Raw genomic sequence first — 14484 nt, 5'->3', positions numbered from 1 at the left:
ACTCCCTAATCCTTGATCTCCTGCCCTGACTCCCATCCGGGGCCCCAACGCAGTAGAATCCTAACCCAGTAGCCCTGAGAGCCCTTGGCTGAATTCTACCCCTTGCCCATCCACATGCAGCCAGAGGTGGGGCAGTGCCTGCCCAGAATCAAGCCCATGTCTTCTGTACCTCCTTTGGGACCTAGGAAGAGAAGAGAGAGGAAGGCCAAACTCCCAGGATGGTGAAAGGGCTCAGGCCTGTAGAAGTCAGGCAGTGTGTGTGTGTGTGTGTGCACGCGTGCACATGTGTGTGTGTTGGGGGTGTTACAGCAGGGTGGTGGTGGTGGGGCATGGGTTCTGACAGCCAAAAGTCCTAACGTTAACATTAATAATCCCTCAGTTTTGGACAACAAATTATAGTTTACACAAAGTTTTGCCAGGGGGAGGTTTTTACCCCTGCAGGTTAAGGATAGGAAACCGAATCCCAAGAGGTGAGGTAACGTGCCCAATTTCACACTGCTAAAAAGTGAAAGAGCTAGGATGAAAGTCGAGGAGAGCGTTTTCCAGAACACGAGCGTTTTCCATGGAACACTCGTATCCTGCAGGTAGTTAACAGGTGATTATTGAAACTGACCATTGGACACAAATATGTTTGTAAAAAGGTGAGTTAAACCAAGATAAGTAGGTTGTAAGGGATCCTGGGTAGCTCAGTCAGTTGAACGTCCGGCTCCTGATTTTGGCTGAGGTCACAATCTCACGGTTCATGAGTTTGAGCCCCACATTGGGCTCTGTGCTGGCAGCACGGGGCTTGCTTGGGATTCTCTATCTCCTGTCTCTCTCTCTCTCTCTGTCCCTCCCCTGCTGTCTTTCTCTCTCTGTCTCAAAAATAAATAAAATAAACAAAAAAGATTAAGTGGGTTGTTGCCCCGTAGGGATGATGAAAACCCATAGCTGATGCCCTGTAGAGCCCCAGGTGGGAGGTAGAGTATATACCTTTCCTGAAGGACCACAGCTAACCTTGGAAATATATATATTTTTTAAATGTCTTGAGTGTTTCTTTATTCTTTAGAGAGAGAGAGAGAGAGTGAACGGGGAAGGGGCAGAGAGAGAAGGAGACACAGAATCTGAAGCAGGCTCCAGGCTCCGAGCCATCAGCACAGAGCCCGATGCAGGGCTCAAACTCATGAACTACAAGATCATGACCTGAGCTCAATTCAGACGCTTAACCGACCAAGCCACCAGGCACCCCTAATCTTGGAAATATCTTCAGGCATGTCTGGTGTCTGTTAACCTGGTGGGCTCCCAGCCTAGGAGGAGGGCAAGGCTTGTGTCTCTCTCTCTCTTTTTTTTAAAGATGAAGTATCTTATAATTTTTAAAATGTTTTTATTTATTTTTGAGACAGAGAGAGACAGAGCATAAGCAGGAGAGGGACACACAGAATCCAAAGGAGGCTCCAGGCTCTGAGCTGTCAGCACAGAGCCCAATGCGGGGCTCGAACTCGTGAACTGTGAGATCATGACCTGAGCCGAAGTCGGACGCCCAACCGACTGAGCCACCCAGGCGCCCCTTGGGATACCTCTTGGCTGCTGGAGTCAACGCTCTGGGTGGTGTGTCTGGGCGGGTGTGTGTGTGGGGGGGGGACACCTGGGGACAATGTGAAGTCTCAGAACATCTGGGAATCAGGACATAATCTGCTTCTGAGCCTTGGGGGTGTGAGCTCGGGTAAGTAACCTCACCTCCCTGGCGCTCTGTCTCCTTCCTCTTCTTAGAAGGCGTTACTATTCATTAAGGCCTCTGGCAGGGTCTTGAAGGGGGTGAGGCCAGGAGAGGGAGCAAGAGTGGCTGGGGGAGGTGTTGGGGCACCCACCGAGTAGATGACAAATCCAATGGTCTGCAGCTGGGCTCCGTGGGGCCGTGCCCGTCGCCAGTTCTTCTGCATCAGGGCCACCAGGCAGGTGCAGACAACTTCGTCGTCCTCTGGGTCGTCGTCCCCCTCCGGGAGAGAGATCCTGAACTGGGGGTTGGTCCAGAATGTGTCTGTGGAAGAAGCAGGTCAGCATGGCTCTGCCCTTCCCAGGATGGACCGGCTTCCCGGCCACACGCCTGCCTCCTCGGCGGGGCCTCGTGGGATCTGCCGGTCCCCTGACCCCTTCGCGGACCCCGAATCCCCTCACCCACCGGGGTGGTTCCTGCAGCCCCCCGCAGTGCTGCCCCGCCGCCAGCTGCCCTCGCAGAAGGTGGTGTGCCAACAGCCCCCGTTGTCCCAGGAGAGCGTGTCAGGCGTCAGGTTGCAGATCTCCAGGAGCGTGAAGTTGTCCAGGAAGTCTTGGTAGGACATCCTGTGGTGGAGGGCGCAACGGCTAGAGCCTGTGGCACCGTCACACCCGGAGGCTCCCCCTCAGAGCCTCCCCATCAAAGGCAAGGGTGGGAGGGCGGCAGAGGAGAAGAAGGGACAGGCATGGGGGCAGAAGGAAGCCCACCCAAGCTGCACTGACCAGAACTCCCCATCCTCCCTCTTCTGAAGCAGCTGTTTCTGGGTTTCTGGGTCCACTTTGTCCCACTCGCTGGCACTGGATCAGAGACAGGAGGTGGAAGGAGAAAGGCAGGGCTCAGAAGGTATTTTGTTCCTCCCCAAGGGATTCCCTCCCCGCTGAACTCCTGCCGCTGGGGGTCCTGAGTTAGAGGGAAAGACACTAGGGGGGAGAGGCTGGTCCTGGGACGCCAGAGGGTCCATCTGTGACACTGCCTGGCTCGTGGGCCGGCCGTGCGCTCTGCCCCTCACCTGACAGTGCTGCTCAGGGGCACCTACTTGTCACTCCAGGCTCCATTCCACTCGATCCGGCCCCAGGGATTCCGGACTCGAATCAGGGTTTCCGTTCTGCCTCTGTAGAAGACCTGGCAGAAAGGGTGTGGTGGCAGGGGTGTGGCTAAAGGTCCGGGGCAGGAGGGACTGTCCTCCTTGTTCTGTGTCTCCAGGTAGGGTGCCCTTGGCAGACTCACATCATGGAGGCCGGTCACAGAGTAGGCGTGCCCTTTCACTAGCATCCTCTGGGTCATGGCCTCCAACTCACTGTCGCTGGTGACCTACAGAAAAGAGAGGAAAGAAAGGAATTCAGGATCCGGTCAGATGCACCAGGGCACCCGAAGAGATGTGAGCACTCTTGGGGTCCAGGGTTTTTTTTTTTTTTAAGTTTATTTATTTTGAGAGAGAGAGACAGAGAGAGAGAGAGGCAGGCAGAGGGAAGGAGAGAGAGAATCCCAAGCAGACTCCGTGCTGTCAGTGCAAAGCCGGACTCAAAACTCCATCCCATGAACCGTGAGATCATGACCTGAGCCAAAATCCAGAGACAGACGCTTAACCGACTGAGCCACCTAGGTGCCCCCTGGAGGGCGCAGCCGGTTAAGCGTCCAACTTTGGCTCAGGTCACGATCTCGCGGTTCCTGGGTGCGAGCCCCGCATCGGGCTCTGTGCTGACAGCTCAGAGCCTGGAGCCTGCTTCCGATTCTGTGTCTCCCTCTCTCTGCCCCTCCCTTGCTTGCACTCTGTTTCTGTCTCTTTCTGTCTCTCAAATATAAATAAACATTTAAAAAATCTGTCGTTTCAAGCCTGTCATGTGAATGGATTCGTACAGTATTGAACTCTCTTGGTTTTCCTCACGCAGCATAATTCCCTTGGGATTCAGCCAAGTAGTTGCATGTATTGGTAGTTCATTTCCTCTTATTGCCGAGTTATATCCCATGGCCTATGTGCACCACAGTTTAACTATTCACTCCGTGAAGGACGTGAAGGACGTCTAGACTGTTCCCACTTTCTGGCTACTATGAACAAAGCCTCTATGAACATTTGTGTGCCGGCTTTCACGTGCTTGTAAGTCTTCGTTTCTCGGGGTTACATGCCCAGAGTGCAAAGGCAGGGTCGTACGGTTCCACCCTGGGCTCATTTATTTCTTTGAATAAATATTTGCTGGGTGTCTCTTGCATATGCCAGGCAGCGTCCTAAGTCCCAGGATCCGGCAGTGAATGAGACAGGTCACTGCCCCCATGGAATACAAAACTGTCAGGAGAAGATAGACTGGGAACAACTATATTGATAAGTAAGACCATTTCAGATCACAATACATGCTGGGGAGAGAATAAAAACAAAGTAGAAAGCAAAGGGAGGTAGGAGCAGCTGATTTAGAGTGGGAGGTAGGGAAGAGAGACCTGAGGAAGGGGCATTTGAACTGAAATGTGAATGAGAAGGGGCTAGTCGCGCAGCTACCTGGGGGAAAGAACCATCTGGGTGAAGGCAACCGCAGGTACAAAGGCCCTGAGGCAGGACCCAGTATGGCTTACTTCGATGCAGCAGCCCATGAGGGAGGATCGCTCTATGGCCTTCCTAAGAATCCTCAGCAGGTTCCGAGGGGGCTTCTGGAGTTGGAGGCTATAGGTCACGCCCCCTGTGAAGTCTTCAAAGCCCTCTACTGTGTTGCCCCCCGACAGTGCTTCATAGGACCCATTCAGCCTGCGGGCACAGAGAGGGCACTTTTATGCTCTGGGTTAGAGATGCCAACTTGGACACGAGAGGGTGTGGTGAGGGCAGGAAGGGATGCCCTGACCTCCATCTGCTTTTTCCCCCGAGTCAGCTGCCCCCATAGCTGCCAGTTGTCGGGCAGGCTTGGAGGCAAGCCCAGGCTTGGGGCACTCACTTGGCATATGCCTTCTCGAGCAGGGCACTCCAGAACTCGGCGCGCTCAGCTGAGTGCACGAACACCAGCTTGCCATTCTTTGTGGGCAGCCGGTCATCCACCACCACGTCCATCCATTGTCCAAACTGCCAAATCTGTGGGCAGCAAGGTGGACCTCAGTGGGGCTTAAGACACGTGTGTGCCCCTGGCCATCCTACAAGCACATGCGTGCGTACTGGCACACACCCTCACACCCACCCCACCCCCGCTGCCGTATATGAGAACTGTGTTACACGAGCACCTCCTGGTGGCCAGGATCAGTGACACGCCAGTGTCAGAGAGCCCACTCCCCAGAAGGGCTGAAAAGTGAGTGAAAAGCTATGAAAAGCCTGAAGGTCACCCCAGCCTCATCTCCAGTTTCTGCCTTGGGCCCCAGAGGGACCCCACCCACATTTTGACCTTGGCTGGGCTTTAGGATTTTAAATTTGGAATTAAAAAAATTCTTGTGATTCTCAGAAATATTTTGCGACACGGGCAATTTGTCCACACGTCGTTAAGTTTAAAGAGCAGATTACCAAAACTATGTGACAGTGACTCCCAATGTCATACACACGCACACACATTCACACACATGCGTGTTTCTACCAACAGGAAGAGACAGAGAGGGAAAGGGAGAGAAGCAGGAGAAGGAGGGCCACCAACAACAGATCATTACTATTATTTTCTTTGAGGGCTTTAAAAAATTAGCTTACGTGATTTCTTTAGTGACCAGATATTTCTCTGATAATTAGACAAAAATCCACTCTAATAAATGTCATTTTTCAAAAAGAAAAAATGTAACTTCAAAGCAAATATAATTAATTCTTCTTCTTCCTCCCTACCCGCTTTGTCTCTGTCTCTGCCACACACACACACACACACACACACACACCACAAAACAACTCTGGCTTTCAAATCATCCTTCACCTGAAAATGGAAAATGCCTGCATAGTTTTTCTTGAAGCTCTGCCCCTTGGGTACCACACGGTACAGCAGTTTGGGGCAGGTGGTGAGGGAGCCAATGGCAGCCAGCAGCCAGCAGTCCCCTGGAAAGACAGGAAGGGGGTTGCCTCTCCTCTACTCCCAGGAACTGACTCCGTGGCCCCCTCCCTTAGCCCTGTCACTAAGAAGTGTTCAGGAAGGGGGGCGCCTGGGTGGCTCAGTCGGTTAAGCGTCCGACTTCGGCTCAGGTCATGATCTCGCGGTCTGTGAGTTCGAGCCCCGCGTCGGGCTCTGGGCTGATGGCTCAGAGCCTGGAGCCTGCTTCCGATTCTTTGTCTCCCTCTCTCTCTGCCCCTCCCCCGTTCATGCTGTGTCTCTCTCTGTCTCAAAAATAAATAAACGTTAAAAAAAAAATTAAAAAAAAAAGAAGTGTTCAGGAAGGAATCTAGTAGGGAGAAACAGGGCTGAAAGAACAGGCTCTGGGGGGAGGTGAGCCTCTTTACCTTCTGTATTACAGAAGAGATTCACAAATTAGAGCTGGATGCTTTTGTTTTCAGATTTGGGGAGGAGGTGTTTGGCTTTCGTCTTGCTTCTCACTCTGGGATCTACTTTCTTTGGGAGAGAGCCAGTTTTCTCCCCCCTCCCCGCCCCCCTGAACAAATCCAGTCACCTTCCCCCATGCCCTGCCTCCTTCTACTTCTACGCCATGATTACATTAGTGTAGCAATCAAGATATCTCTCCCTGGTATCAGTCACATAACACCAGACACCCAAGGGGCTTAGGCTGTAGCCCAGCTAGGTCCCCAGGGCTAGGCATTGATGGGGTACAGGGGCAGTAACTCTGGTTTGAGGTCACCCATCGAGTACTCTCTCGGTATCTCAGATGTCCTGGGGTGGCCGTGGGGCAGGGTGGTAGCCTGAGTGAGTGTCCTGGGCCAGGCTGAGGCTGAGGCTCTCTCGGAAAGCTACTGCGATTACCAATGGCTTCCTAGTTGCCTGAGGTACCCTTAGTGGGAGGCAGAGGATGGGAAAAGGAGGGTTAAGGACACTCCAATCTTCCATTGCCAAAAGGACACCTAAATAGAGAGAAGCCAGGTCACTTCCTGTGGCCCAGTAAGCCACGGTGACAGACACGGGGCCTGAGGTCTCCTTGGTTTCTGCCCTGCCTACAACTTGCCCTTTTCTCTGCCACAAATACGACAGAACTCAGCCCCAGAGGAAGCCCATACTGGTCTTGTCCCTGAAAATGCGATGAAGGGTTTGGAGGAATCCTTCCTTAAGGAGGAAGATATCCCTTGGGCTTGTCATGGGAGCCCTTGGGAGAGGGGGCTGAAGAGCCTAGTGCCCCTTTACTTAATACGTCAGACTAAGGAAGTTCTGGAACCGGCACTGGCTTAAAAATATGTCCACAAGCTCTTTGACAATCCTCTCAGGAGGTGGAGTCTAATTCCCTTCCCTTGAGTGTGGGCCAGATTTTGTGCTTGCTTCTAACAAATGGAATGTGGTGGAGGTGACCGCATGTGTTCTCCTGAGACTAGGTGGTAAAAGGCATGATGGCTTCCTCTTTGTCCTCTCCCTCATATCATTCCGTCTGGGGAAATCTGTTACCGTGTTGTGTGGACACTCAAGCGGCCCTATGGAGAAGCCTACATGGAAGGGAACTGAGGCCTCCTGGCCCGTGAGTGCGCCATCTTGGAAGTGGATCCTTCAGCTCGCGTGGAACCTTCAGGTGAGCACAGCTCTGCCTGACATCTTGACTGCAGCCTCATGAGAGACTCTGAGCCAGACCCACCCACCTATGCTTCTTCCAAATCACTAACCCACAAACACGGGGATGATAGGTATTTGTCGTTGCCCGGGGCAGTTTATTGTGCAGCAATGGGTCACTAGTATACCACCCAGCTTATTCCCAGACCCAGCTAGCAGCGGGAGGGGCTGGGATCAGACGGGGGGGGGGGGGGGGGGGGAGGTAACAGGAAGAACATACTTGACAGTCTCATTATCCTCTCCACAGAAACAGAGGGGCAGGGAAGCAGGAGAGGTTGTCTGAATCTAGGAGTCCCAGCTTCCCATCCTCAAAAGACACTCTGGCACTCCCCCTACCTCAGCCTTCTTCCCCGATTCACCCCCTCCCCCCCCCCCACCGGCTTTTTTGCTCCTCACTCACCAAGTACACCCTGGCAGATGTCTGTTGGACTGATCCCATTCATAATGAAATGAGGATTGCTTGTGATTTCCTGCAGTAAAGGAATAAAGGTCTTAGAGGGTGCAGGACATGCCCCGCCCCCCTCCCCGGAACCTCCATCTCGCCATTCCCGGGGCATGATGCCCACCTCCAAGTTCTAGGGGAAAACAGGGTGCAGGAGGGCACAAGACCAGTTTGACATAGTTGTCGGATGTGATAGCAAAGGTCAGTGAGTGACTTTCCCAGGGGTTATCTGAGAGGTTTTGCTTAAGCATGTCCAGAACTGTCTCCAGCCCTGATGGAGGTGGAGACTAGTTCCAGGGCCAGGATTAGGGAGGTTGGGAGATTGGAAATGTCAAAGTGACTGGGACATTGTTACAAACAGCCCTCCACCCCGAAGATGAGTCATGCCTTCCCTCCCAGTACCCACACTGGGCCTCTGCCAGGAGATGTTCTGCACGCTTTTGGAGTTGGGACCCAGCTCCTTGAAGCCCAGGGACCTGGGTTCGGCAGGGAAAAAGGAGTCCTCGAACAGCTCCCCCTTCCTCAGACAGGTTGCTTGCAGGTCCTCAAAGCTCTGGTTATGGAAGTTCTGGGCGTTGTGGTGTTGGCCCATGCCCTTGGCTTTGAGTCGGCAGTGGGTGATGTGAGCCGCCATTCCCTGATTGGTGAAAACCGCCTCCGCTTAATAATGAAAAGACAAACAACCCAATTAAAAAATGGACAAGGGATCTGGACAGATTTCTTTTTGAAGATATGACCAACACTCATGTGAAAAATTGCTCAACACCACTGGTCGTCAATGACAAATGCAAATCAAGGCCACAGTGATACACCCCTTCGCACCAGCTAGGATGGCTATAATAAAGAAGACTGATAATAACAAGTGTCGGCAAAGATGTGGAGAAGTTGGAACCTTCATACTTTGCTGGTGGAAATATGAAAGGGTGCTGCCACTTTGGAAAATGGCCTGGCTCTCCCTCTAACAGTTAAACATAGAGTTATTACCATATGGCCCAGCAGTTCCACCTCTAGGCATTTACCTGAGAGAAAGGAAGATATATGTCCGTACAAAAACTTGGACACAAATGTTCATTGCATTATTCCCAATAGCCAAAAAGTGGGAGGAGACCCCAAATGTCCAGCAGCTGATCAATGGGCACAAAAAATGAGAAACAGACATCCAACGGAATATCATTCGTACAAGGATATCATTCAAAAAGAAATGAAGTACTCATCCATGCTGTCATGGATGTAGGTGAAAAAAGGCAGTCAGATTTATATAAAATGCCCCAAATAGGCCAATCTACATAGAGATAGAGAGTAGTAGAAGGATGTGGTCTGAGTCAAACAAATCCCCGTTGGTGCCAGGGCATGGGAGGAATGCATAGTGAGGAAAAGAAGGGGCAGCTACAGGGAAGGGCAGGAGGGTTCTGGGGTGTCTAGAGGTAAGACCCAGATTGAGCACACAGGGGGCTGAGTTCCACAGAGGCAAGAGCAGGGGGTCTTAGCTATTCGTCCTCCCTTGTTGACAGACAAGGAGAAGAGTTACAATTGCAGAGCTAACAGTGCCGAGTGCCTGCTCTGTGCCAGGCACACCAGCCCTGAGAAAGATCCACGCAATACCCTTAATTACTGGAAGAGGAAGCAGGGACCTGGAGGTCAAGGAATTTGCCCAAGGTCACGGGGTGAGGGCTGGGCATGGGTCTAAGTCTGACTGCAGATCCCAAACGAGGCCTGTGACCTTTTCCTTTTTTTTTTTTTTAATAAAAAATCTTTTTTTAATGTTTATATATTTTTGAGAGACAGAGACAGAGCCCAAGTAGGAGAGGGGCAGAGAGAGACAGAGGCACAGAATCCAAAGCAGGCTCCAAGCTCTGAGCTGAGCTTGAATCCATGAGCTGTGAGATCATGACCTGAACCAAAGTCAGATGCTTAACTGACTAAGCCACCCAGGCGCCCTGACCCATGACCGTGACCTTTTCCTGATGCTACCTCCTAGAGGGAGGCCCCTCTCCTCAGCGGGGAGTCCCGTGGAACTAGCACCATCTTCCCATCTTCACCAACTAAGGGGATCACGGGCCACTTGTGGCTAAATTTATCTGAGGCCTCTTTACTCTTCACGCTACCCCAACCAAGCCAACCCATTCCCCTGTCCCACATCAGCGTCTCCTTGGGACTTCTCTAGGTCCGGTAACGCTCCTGTTGTCTCCCCCTGGAGCCTGACAAACCCAAGCCAGGCTGCCACCTAGAGGCCCAGAGCCTTCCTGCACAGGCAGCCCCTGTTTCTCAGCTGTACCAGATGGTTCTTGCCTCTGTGCCTCCGCCCGGGGTCATTCCTGATCCCACGCACACACCTGGTGCACTGGGGACAGTCCTGCTCAGTCTTCCAGTCCCTGCTCAATGCCATCTCCTTGGGGAAGCCCTCCCCTAACGTGCCCAGAGTGTGGGGCCGCCGTCAAGTCTAACGCTTTCGTTTGTTGTGACACCCATCACTGCCTGCCTGCTGAGTTGACTTGTCTGTGAGCTCTCAAGGGTGGACATGGGGGCTCCTCTGTCCACTATTAGGTTCCATCTGTCTCTTGGGGCACCTGCATGGCTCAGGCAGGTAAGCATCCGACTCTTGACATCGTCTCAGGTGATGATCTCGCGGTTCATGGGTTCGAGCCCCATGCTGGGCTCTATGCTGGAGCCTACTTGGGATTCTTTCTCTCCCTCTCTCTCTGCCCCCCCCCCCCCCCCCCGCCCCGTGCACTCACTCTCTCTCCTCTCTCAAACTAAGTGAATAAACTTAAAAAATAAAGTACAATGAACTCCATCTGTCTCATAGAGCACCTGGCCCCAGCAGGGGCTCAGAAATGCTTTCAGTGGATGAATGAATGAATGAACGAATGAATGCCTTGCATTGCACTGTAGTGATTTTTCATCTATGTTTGCAAATCTCTGTTTTCTCTCTCCTGCCCTGACCCCCAGATCCCTGTCCCTCTTTGGTCCCTGACATACTATACACTTTATTTATTATTTGTCTCCCTCACTAGAATGAAAGCTTAGGAGAGCAGGGGTTTTTGTCGTTTGTTTGCTGCTGCATTGGGCACATAGTAGGTGCTCGATAGATGTTTTGAATGATGTTCCCCAGTGCTTCTAGAAGGGAGGAGCATCTTAGTTTCTCCCTGTGAAGGGATAGATGGTCATGTGGCTCATCCCTGGGACCCTCCACTCCATTAGGGAGAATCCCCCCGAAGAGCTGACCCCAGAGCAGATGCCTGGTAAATGGAGGGACCTACAGACTCCCACCCACCACTGCCACGGGCCATGCCTGGGCTGGGGACAAAAAAGAGCTCACCCCAGCCTAGGGAAGACAGAGCGTTGGTGCAGGCGATGAGCAAAGTCCCTGACCACAGCATAAAGGCTTCTCTGGGGTCCCCCTTTGGGGTCCCTGGGGCCTGGAGTTTCCTGGCCCCCGGTGAGAAAAGTCCATTGGCTGTAAGGATTAGAATGAGTTTGCTGAATGGAGACTTGGGACCCTGTCTTTTGCTTCTTCCACAGAGCCTATGGTTTGTGACGAGAAGATACTAGGAATCTCCCCCAGGTGTAAAAGTAACTAGCACCAGGGCGCCTGGGTGGCTCAGTTGACTGAGCGTCCGACTCTTGATATCGGCTTGGGTTTTGATCTCGGGGTCGTGAGTTCAAGCCCCGCACTGGGCCCCAGAGCTTACTTAAAAAAAAAAAAAAGTAACTAGCACTTACAGAGCAGTTATAAAAATAATAGTTAACAGTGTTTGAGGACTCAGTGCGTACCCGACATGGTTCTAAATGCTTTACCTGCATTACTTCAGGGAATCATCATAACGCTGTTGGCTGGGTTTGTTATTATTATGTCTCCCTGCTACAGGGGGGAGAACCAAGGCCCAGAGAGGTTGAACTCCCTCAAGGCTGGATACCTGGTGGGCAGCAGAGTCAGTGAGGGTCACACCTAGGCAGGCTGGTCCATGCTCCTACCCATCACTCGCGGCTTAGGCTTCCTCCACTTTCCTACAGCCTCTAGGCGGTCTTTGTGAAGTCACCTCCCTTTAGGCAGCTGATTCCTCTTTTGCAGCCCTGGGCTGCCCCATACCAGAGTGGATAGCTGTGTGACCTCGGGCACGCTGCTTTATGTCTCTGAGCCTTGGTTTTCTCATCTCTCTAAAGAGGCCGTCGTATCCTACCTTGCAGGGTGTTTCAGGATTAAATGGTGCAACAGACATGAAAAAGGCTGGCGTTCACGAGGCGCTCAGAAATTGTTGGTTGCCTTCTTGCTGACCCGGCTGGGTAGCTAGTATTTATGGAGTTCCTCCTGGGATCATATAGCACCCCTCCTCCCTCCCAGGACTCAGTGATCATAAGGATGCAGGAACACTTGTACTCTATATGTTGGGATCTTCTGTGAGCCTGTCTGTCTCTGCTGCTCCGTTTGCGGTCCTTGAAGCAAACTGTAGCTCGTCTCAGCCACATTTTCGGAGCATGTATTCTGTGCCGGGCACCGAGGAGTCAGAAGCGAACCCACCCCTGCATGGAGCTCTGAGAGGACCTTCCTCCGACTATCCTCCTTCAGTTTCAGCTTCATGGGCCACGGAGGCAGGGAGAAGGTGCCAGGGAGAGAGGCCACCAGGTCGGGTGGGATAATTGGGAGGTTTTTGGGGAGAGTGACTGCCCCCTTTTCCCTCCTCTAAGCTCACTCCACTCCCCTAAGGTAGGGTGAATAAAGGGGTGTGTTGGGGACGCAGGGGAAGAAGTGGCTAATTTCTTTGCTCAAAGAGCAGGGGAAAGACTTAGAGGGAGGCCTGTGGTGGGGGGACAAATCTTGGGGGGTGAAGAAGGGGTCCAGATGAAGAGGGTCCAAAGAGGCAGGCGGCAGAACATCCCTGAGGGGGACCCTCAAGGGGACATGCCCGTTCCCTGGGGGAGGCCCAGGTCCGCAGAGGTACAGGAATGGTACGAGCCCATCAGCACCTACCTGGGGAATACAGCATGCTGGTGGCTAGCGTGATGCTTGACAGTTGAAGGTTCTAGGTGGGGAGGGGGAGGGGGAGGGGAACCCCACCCCCACCCAGAACTCTCCAATTGCAGTGGGAGTCCCAGGGCAGTGGCATCCCTGAGGACTGGTTTTGTCTCATCACCTGGCCCTTACCCCGAGTCGTCAGCAGGCCCATCTGACCTACATCTAACTTAGAGCCTGCCTGGAGGCCTTAGGGCACTGGTCCTCAACCTGTGAGATAGTGCCCCAGGGACCACTTAGCAATGTCTAGAGACATTTTGGGCTGTCATAACTGGGGACCAGGTGGGTGCTACTGGCATCCAGAGGGGAGAGGCCGGCGATGCTGCTAAGCGTCCCGTAGTGCTCAGGGTGAGAGACCGGGGGTGAGCGAATGGCCCGAGGTCATTCAGACAGTGAGGTGAACCGCTCTGTGCCCTTCCACTACGAGGTCGCCTTAGGTCGACTCTGACTGATGGCAGTGAATGTACTGGGCTCCCCCTGCGGGTCTAGAAGGACCACAGGAGGTGCTGGTGTCCAAGAACACTGGAGAACCCCAGGGGGCAGGCCAAGGCTGTGATCATGCCCTCCGATCATCACCCAGCCTGAGAAGTCACTTCCCACCATTCTGTCGCCAGCTTCACTTCCTGTGTACCAAGTCTCCCGGGTCTGAGCGTGTTACTCAGCTGGCTGGCGGGGAGACTTACACAGACACACACTCCACCACAGTCGTCACCAAAAACTTCTCCAGAGCGGGTGACAGACTCGAGCCCTGGCGGGTGGGCTAGGGGCGTGGGCAAGCTGAGACACAGACAGACAGATAAGCCTGGCAGTGGGAAAGACAGGCAGATGGCCAGAGCAACGCAATAAAACAAGGCATGAAGGGATAGGAAGCTCTCTGGCTCAGGGGTGTCTAGACTTCTCAGGGCACCTTGGAAGAGTGAGGACTGGGTTTGGTCTTCTCCTCGGGCTAGCCCTATGCCTCCAGGGGTCACGCAGACGGTGAGGGCCGGGGAAGCCAGGATCTAGGGTGCCCTGTATAGCAGAAGCCAGCTACCCTCCTAGGCTGGGTGAGGTGCAGCGCTGAGCCCTTCTGCCGGCTGGGATTGGCTGCCTTCCACCCTGCAGAACAGCCTAGCTCTGCCCAGCACCCCTCTCCCCAGGGCTGTCTCCCTCAGGCCCTGAGGTCAGGTCCCCAGGCCTGCCTACGGAGTCCTGCTCCTGTAGCCTTCTCACGGTCTGGTCTTTCTGGATCAAGAGGCCAGGTTTTCTGGGATGGGGAGGGGTTCTCTCTGTTCCCTGAGGTTTATTTTTCTAATGGCCTCTGGGGCTTCCCTCATACAAGCCTTTCTCACAGATAGCTGTGACAGTGGGGTGTGAGGTCCCTCTCGGCTCCTCGACTCCAACCTTTCAGTGGAGACAGGAAGAAGGGGTCCTGTGGGTCTGGCCATCAGTGGACCGTCTGGGGAAGAGGCTCATCTGCTCCTAGGGAGCCTCCAGTCCGATGGGAGAGTCACCCTCGAGGGGACATGGCCTCTTCCCTGGTAGGGGGCGGGGAGGCCCTGGTCTGTAGAGGTACAAGCCCATCAGTGCCTACCTGGGGAGTACGGCATGTTGGTGGCTATCATGATGCTTGACAGTTGAAGGCTCTGGGTGGGGA

General features: G+C 53.3%; 1 protein-coding gene across 4 annotated transcripts in view; it reads right to left on the bottom strand.

Moving 5' to 3' along the window:
• The window catches only part of CAPN11 (calpain 11), an 18084-nt gene extending 3600 nt beyond the window's left edge, over positions 1-14484 (bottom strand). For 2 of the 4 annotated variants that reach the window (XM_078446943.2, XM_078446946.2), the window contains exons 1-12: positions 14422-14484; positions 8244-8497; positions 7796-7865; positions 5614-5732; positions 4669-4802; positions 4316-4484; positions 2981-3064; positions 2790-2875; positions 2476-2550; positions 2159-2319; positions 1848-2017; positions 170-181 (exon numbers count right to left, since the gene is read on the bottom strand). In XM_078446943.2, the coding sequence (XP_078303069.1) occupies positions 170-181; positions 1848-2017; positions 2159-2319; positions 2476-2550; positions 2790-2875; positions 2981-3064; positions 4316-4484; positions 4669-4802; positions 5614-5732; positions 7796-7865; positions 8244-8497; positions 14422-14452 (1365 nt within the window). In that variant the 5' untranslated portion in view covers positions 14453-14484. Of the gene's footprint in view, positions 1-169; positions 182-1847; positions 2018-2158; positions 2320-2475; positions 2551-2789; positions 2876-2980; positions 3065-4315; positions 4485-4668; positions 4803-5613; positions 5733-7795; positions 7866-8243; positions 8498-12806; positions 12875-14421 lie in introns of those variants that run through there. The other 2 variants (XM_078446944.2, XM_078446945.2) reach the window with 2 other exon arrangements.

The sequence above is a fragment of the Panthera onca genome, chromosome B2 (assembly GCF_046562875.1).
Source record: "Panthera onca isolate mPanOnc1 chromosome B2, mPanOnc1 haplotype 2, whole genome shotgun sequence".
In the NCBI taxonomy this organism is placed as follows: domain Eukaryota; kingdom Metazoa; phylum Chordata; class Mammalia; order Carnivora; family Felidae; genus Panthera; species Panthera onca.
Note: the sequence above shows the minus strand (reverse complement) of the source record. Positions and strands in the feature narration are given on the sequence as shown.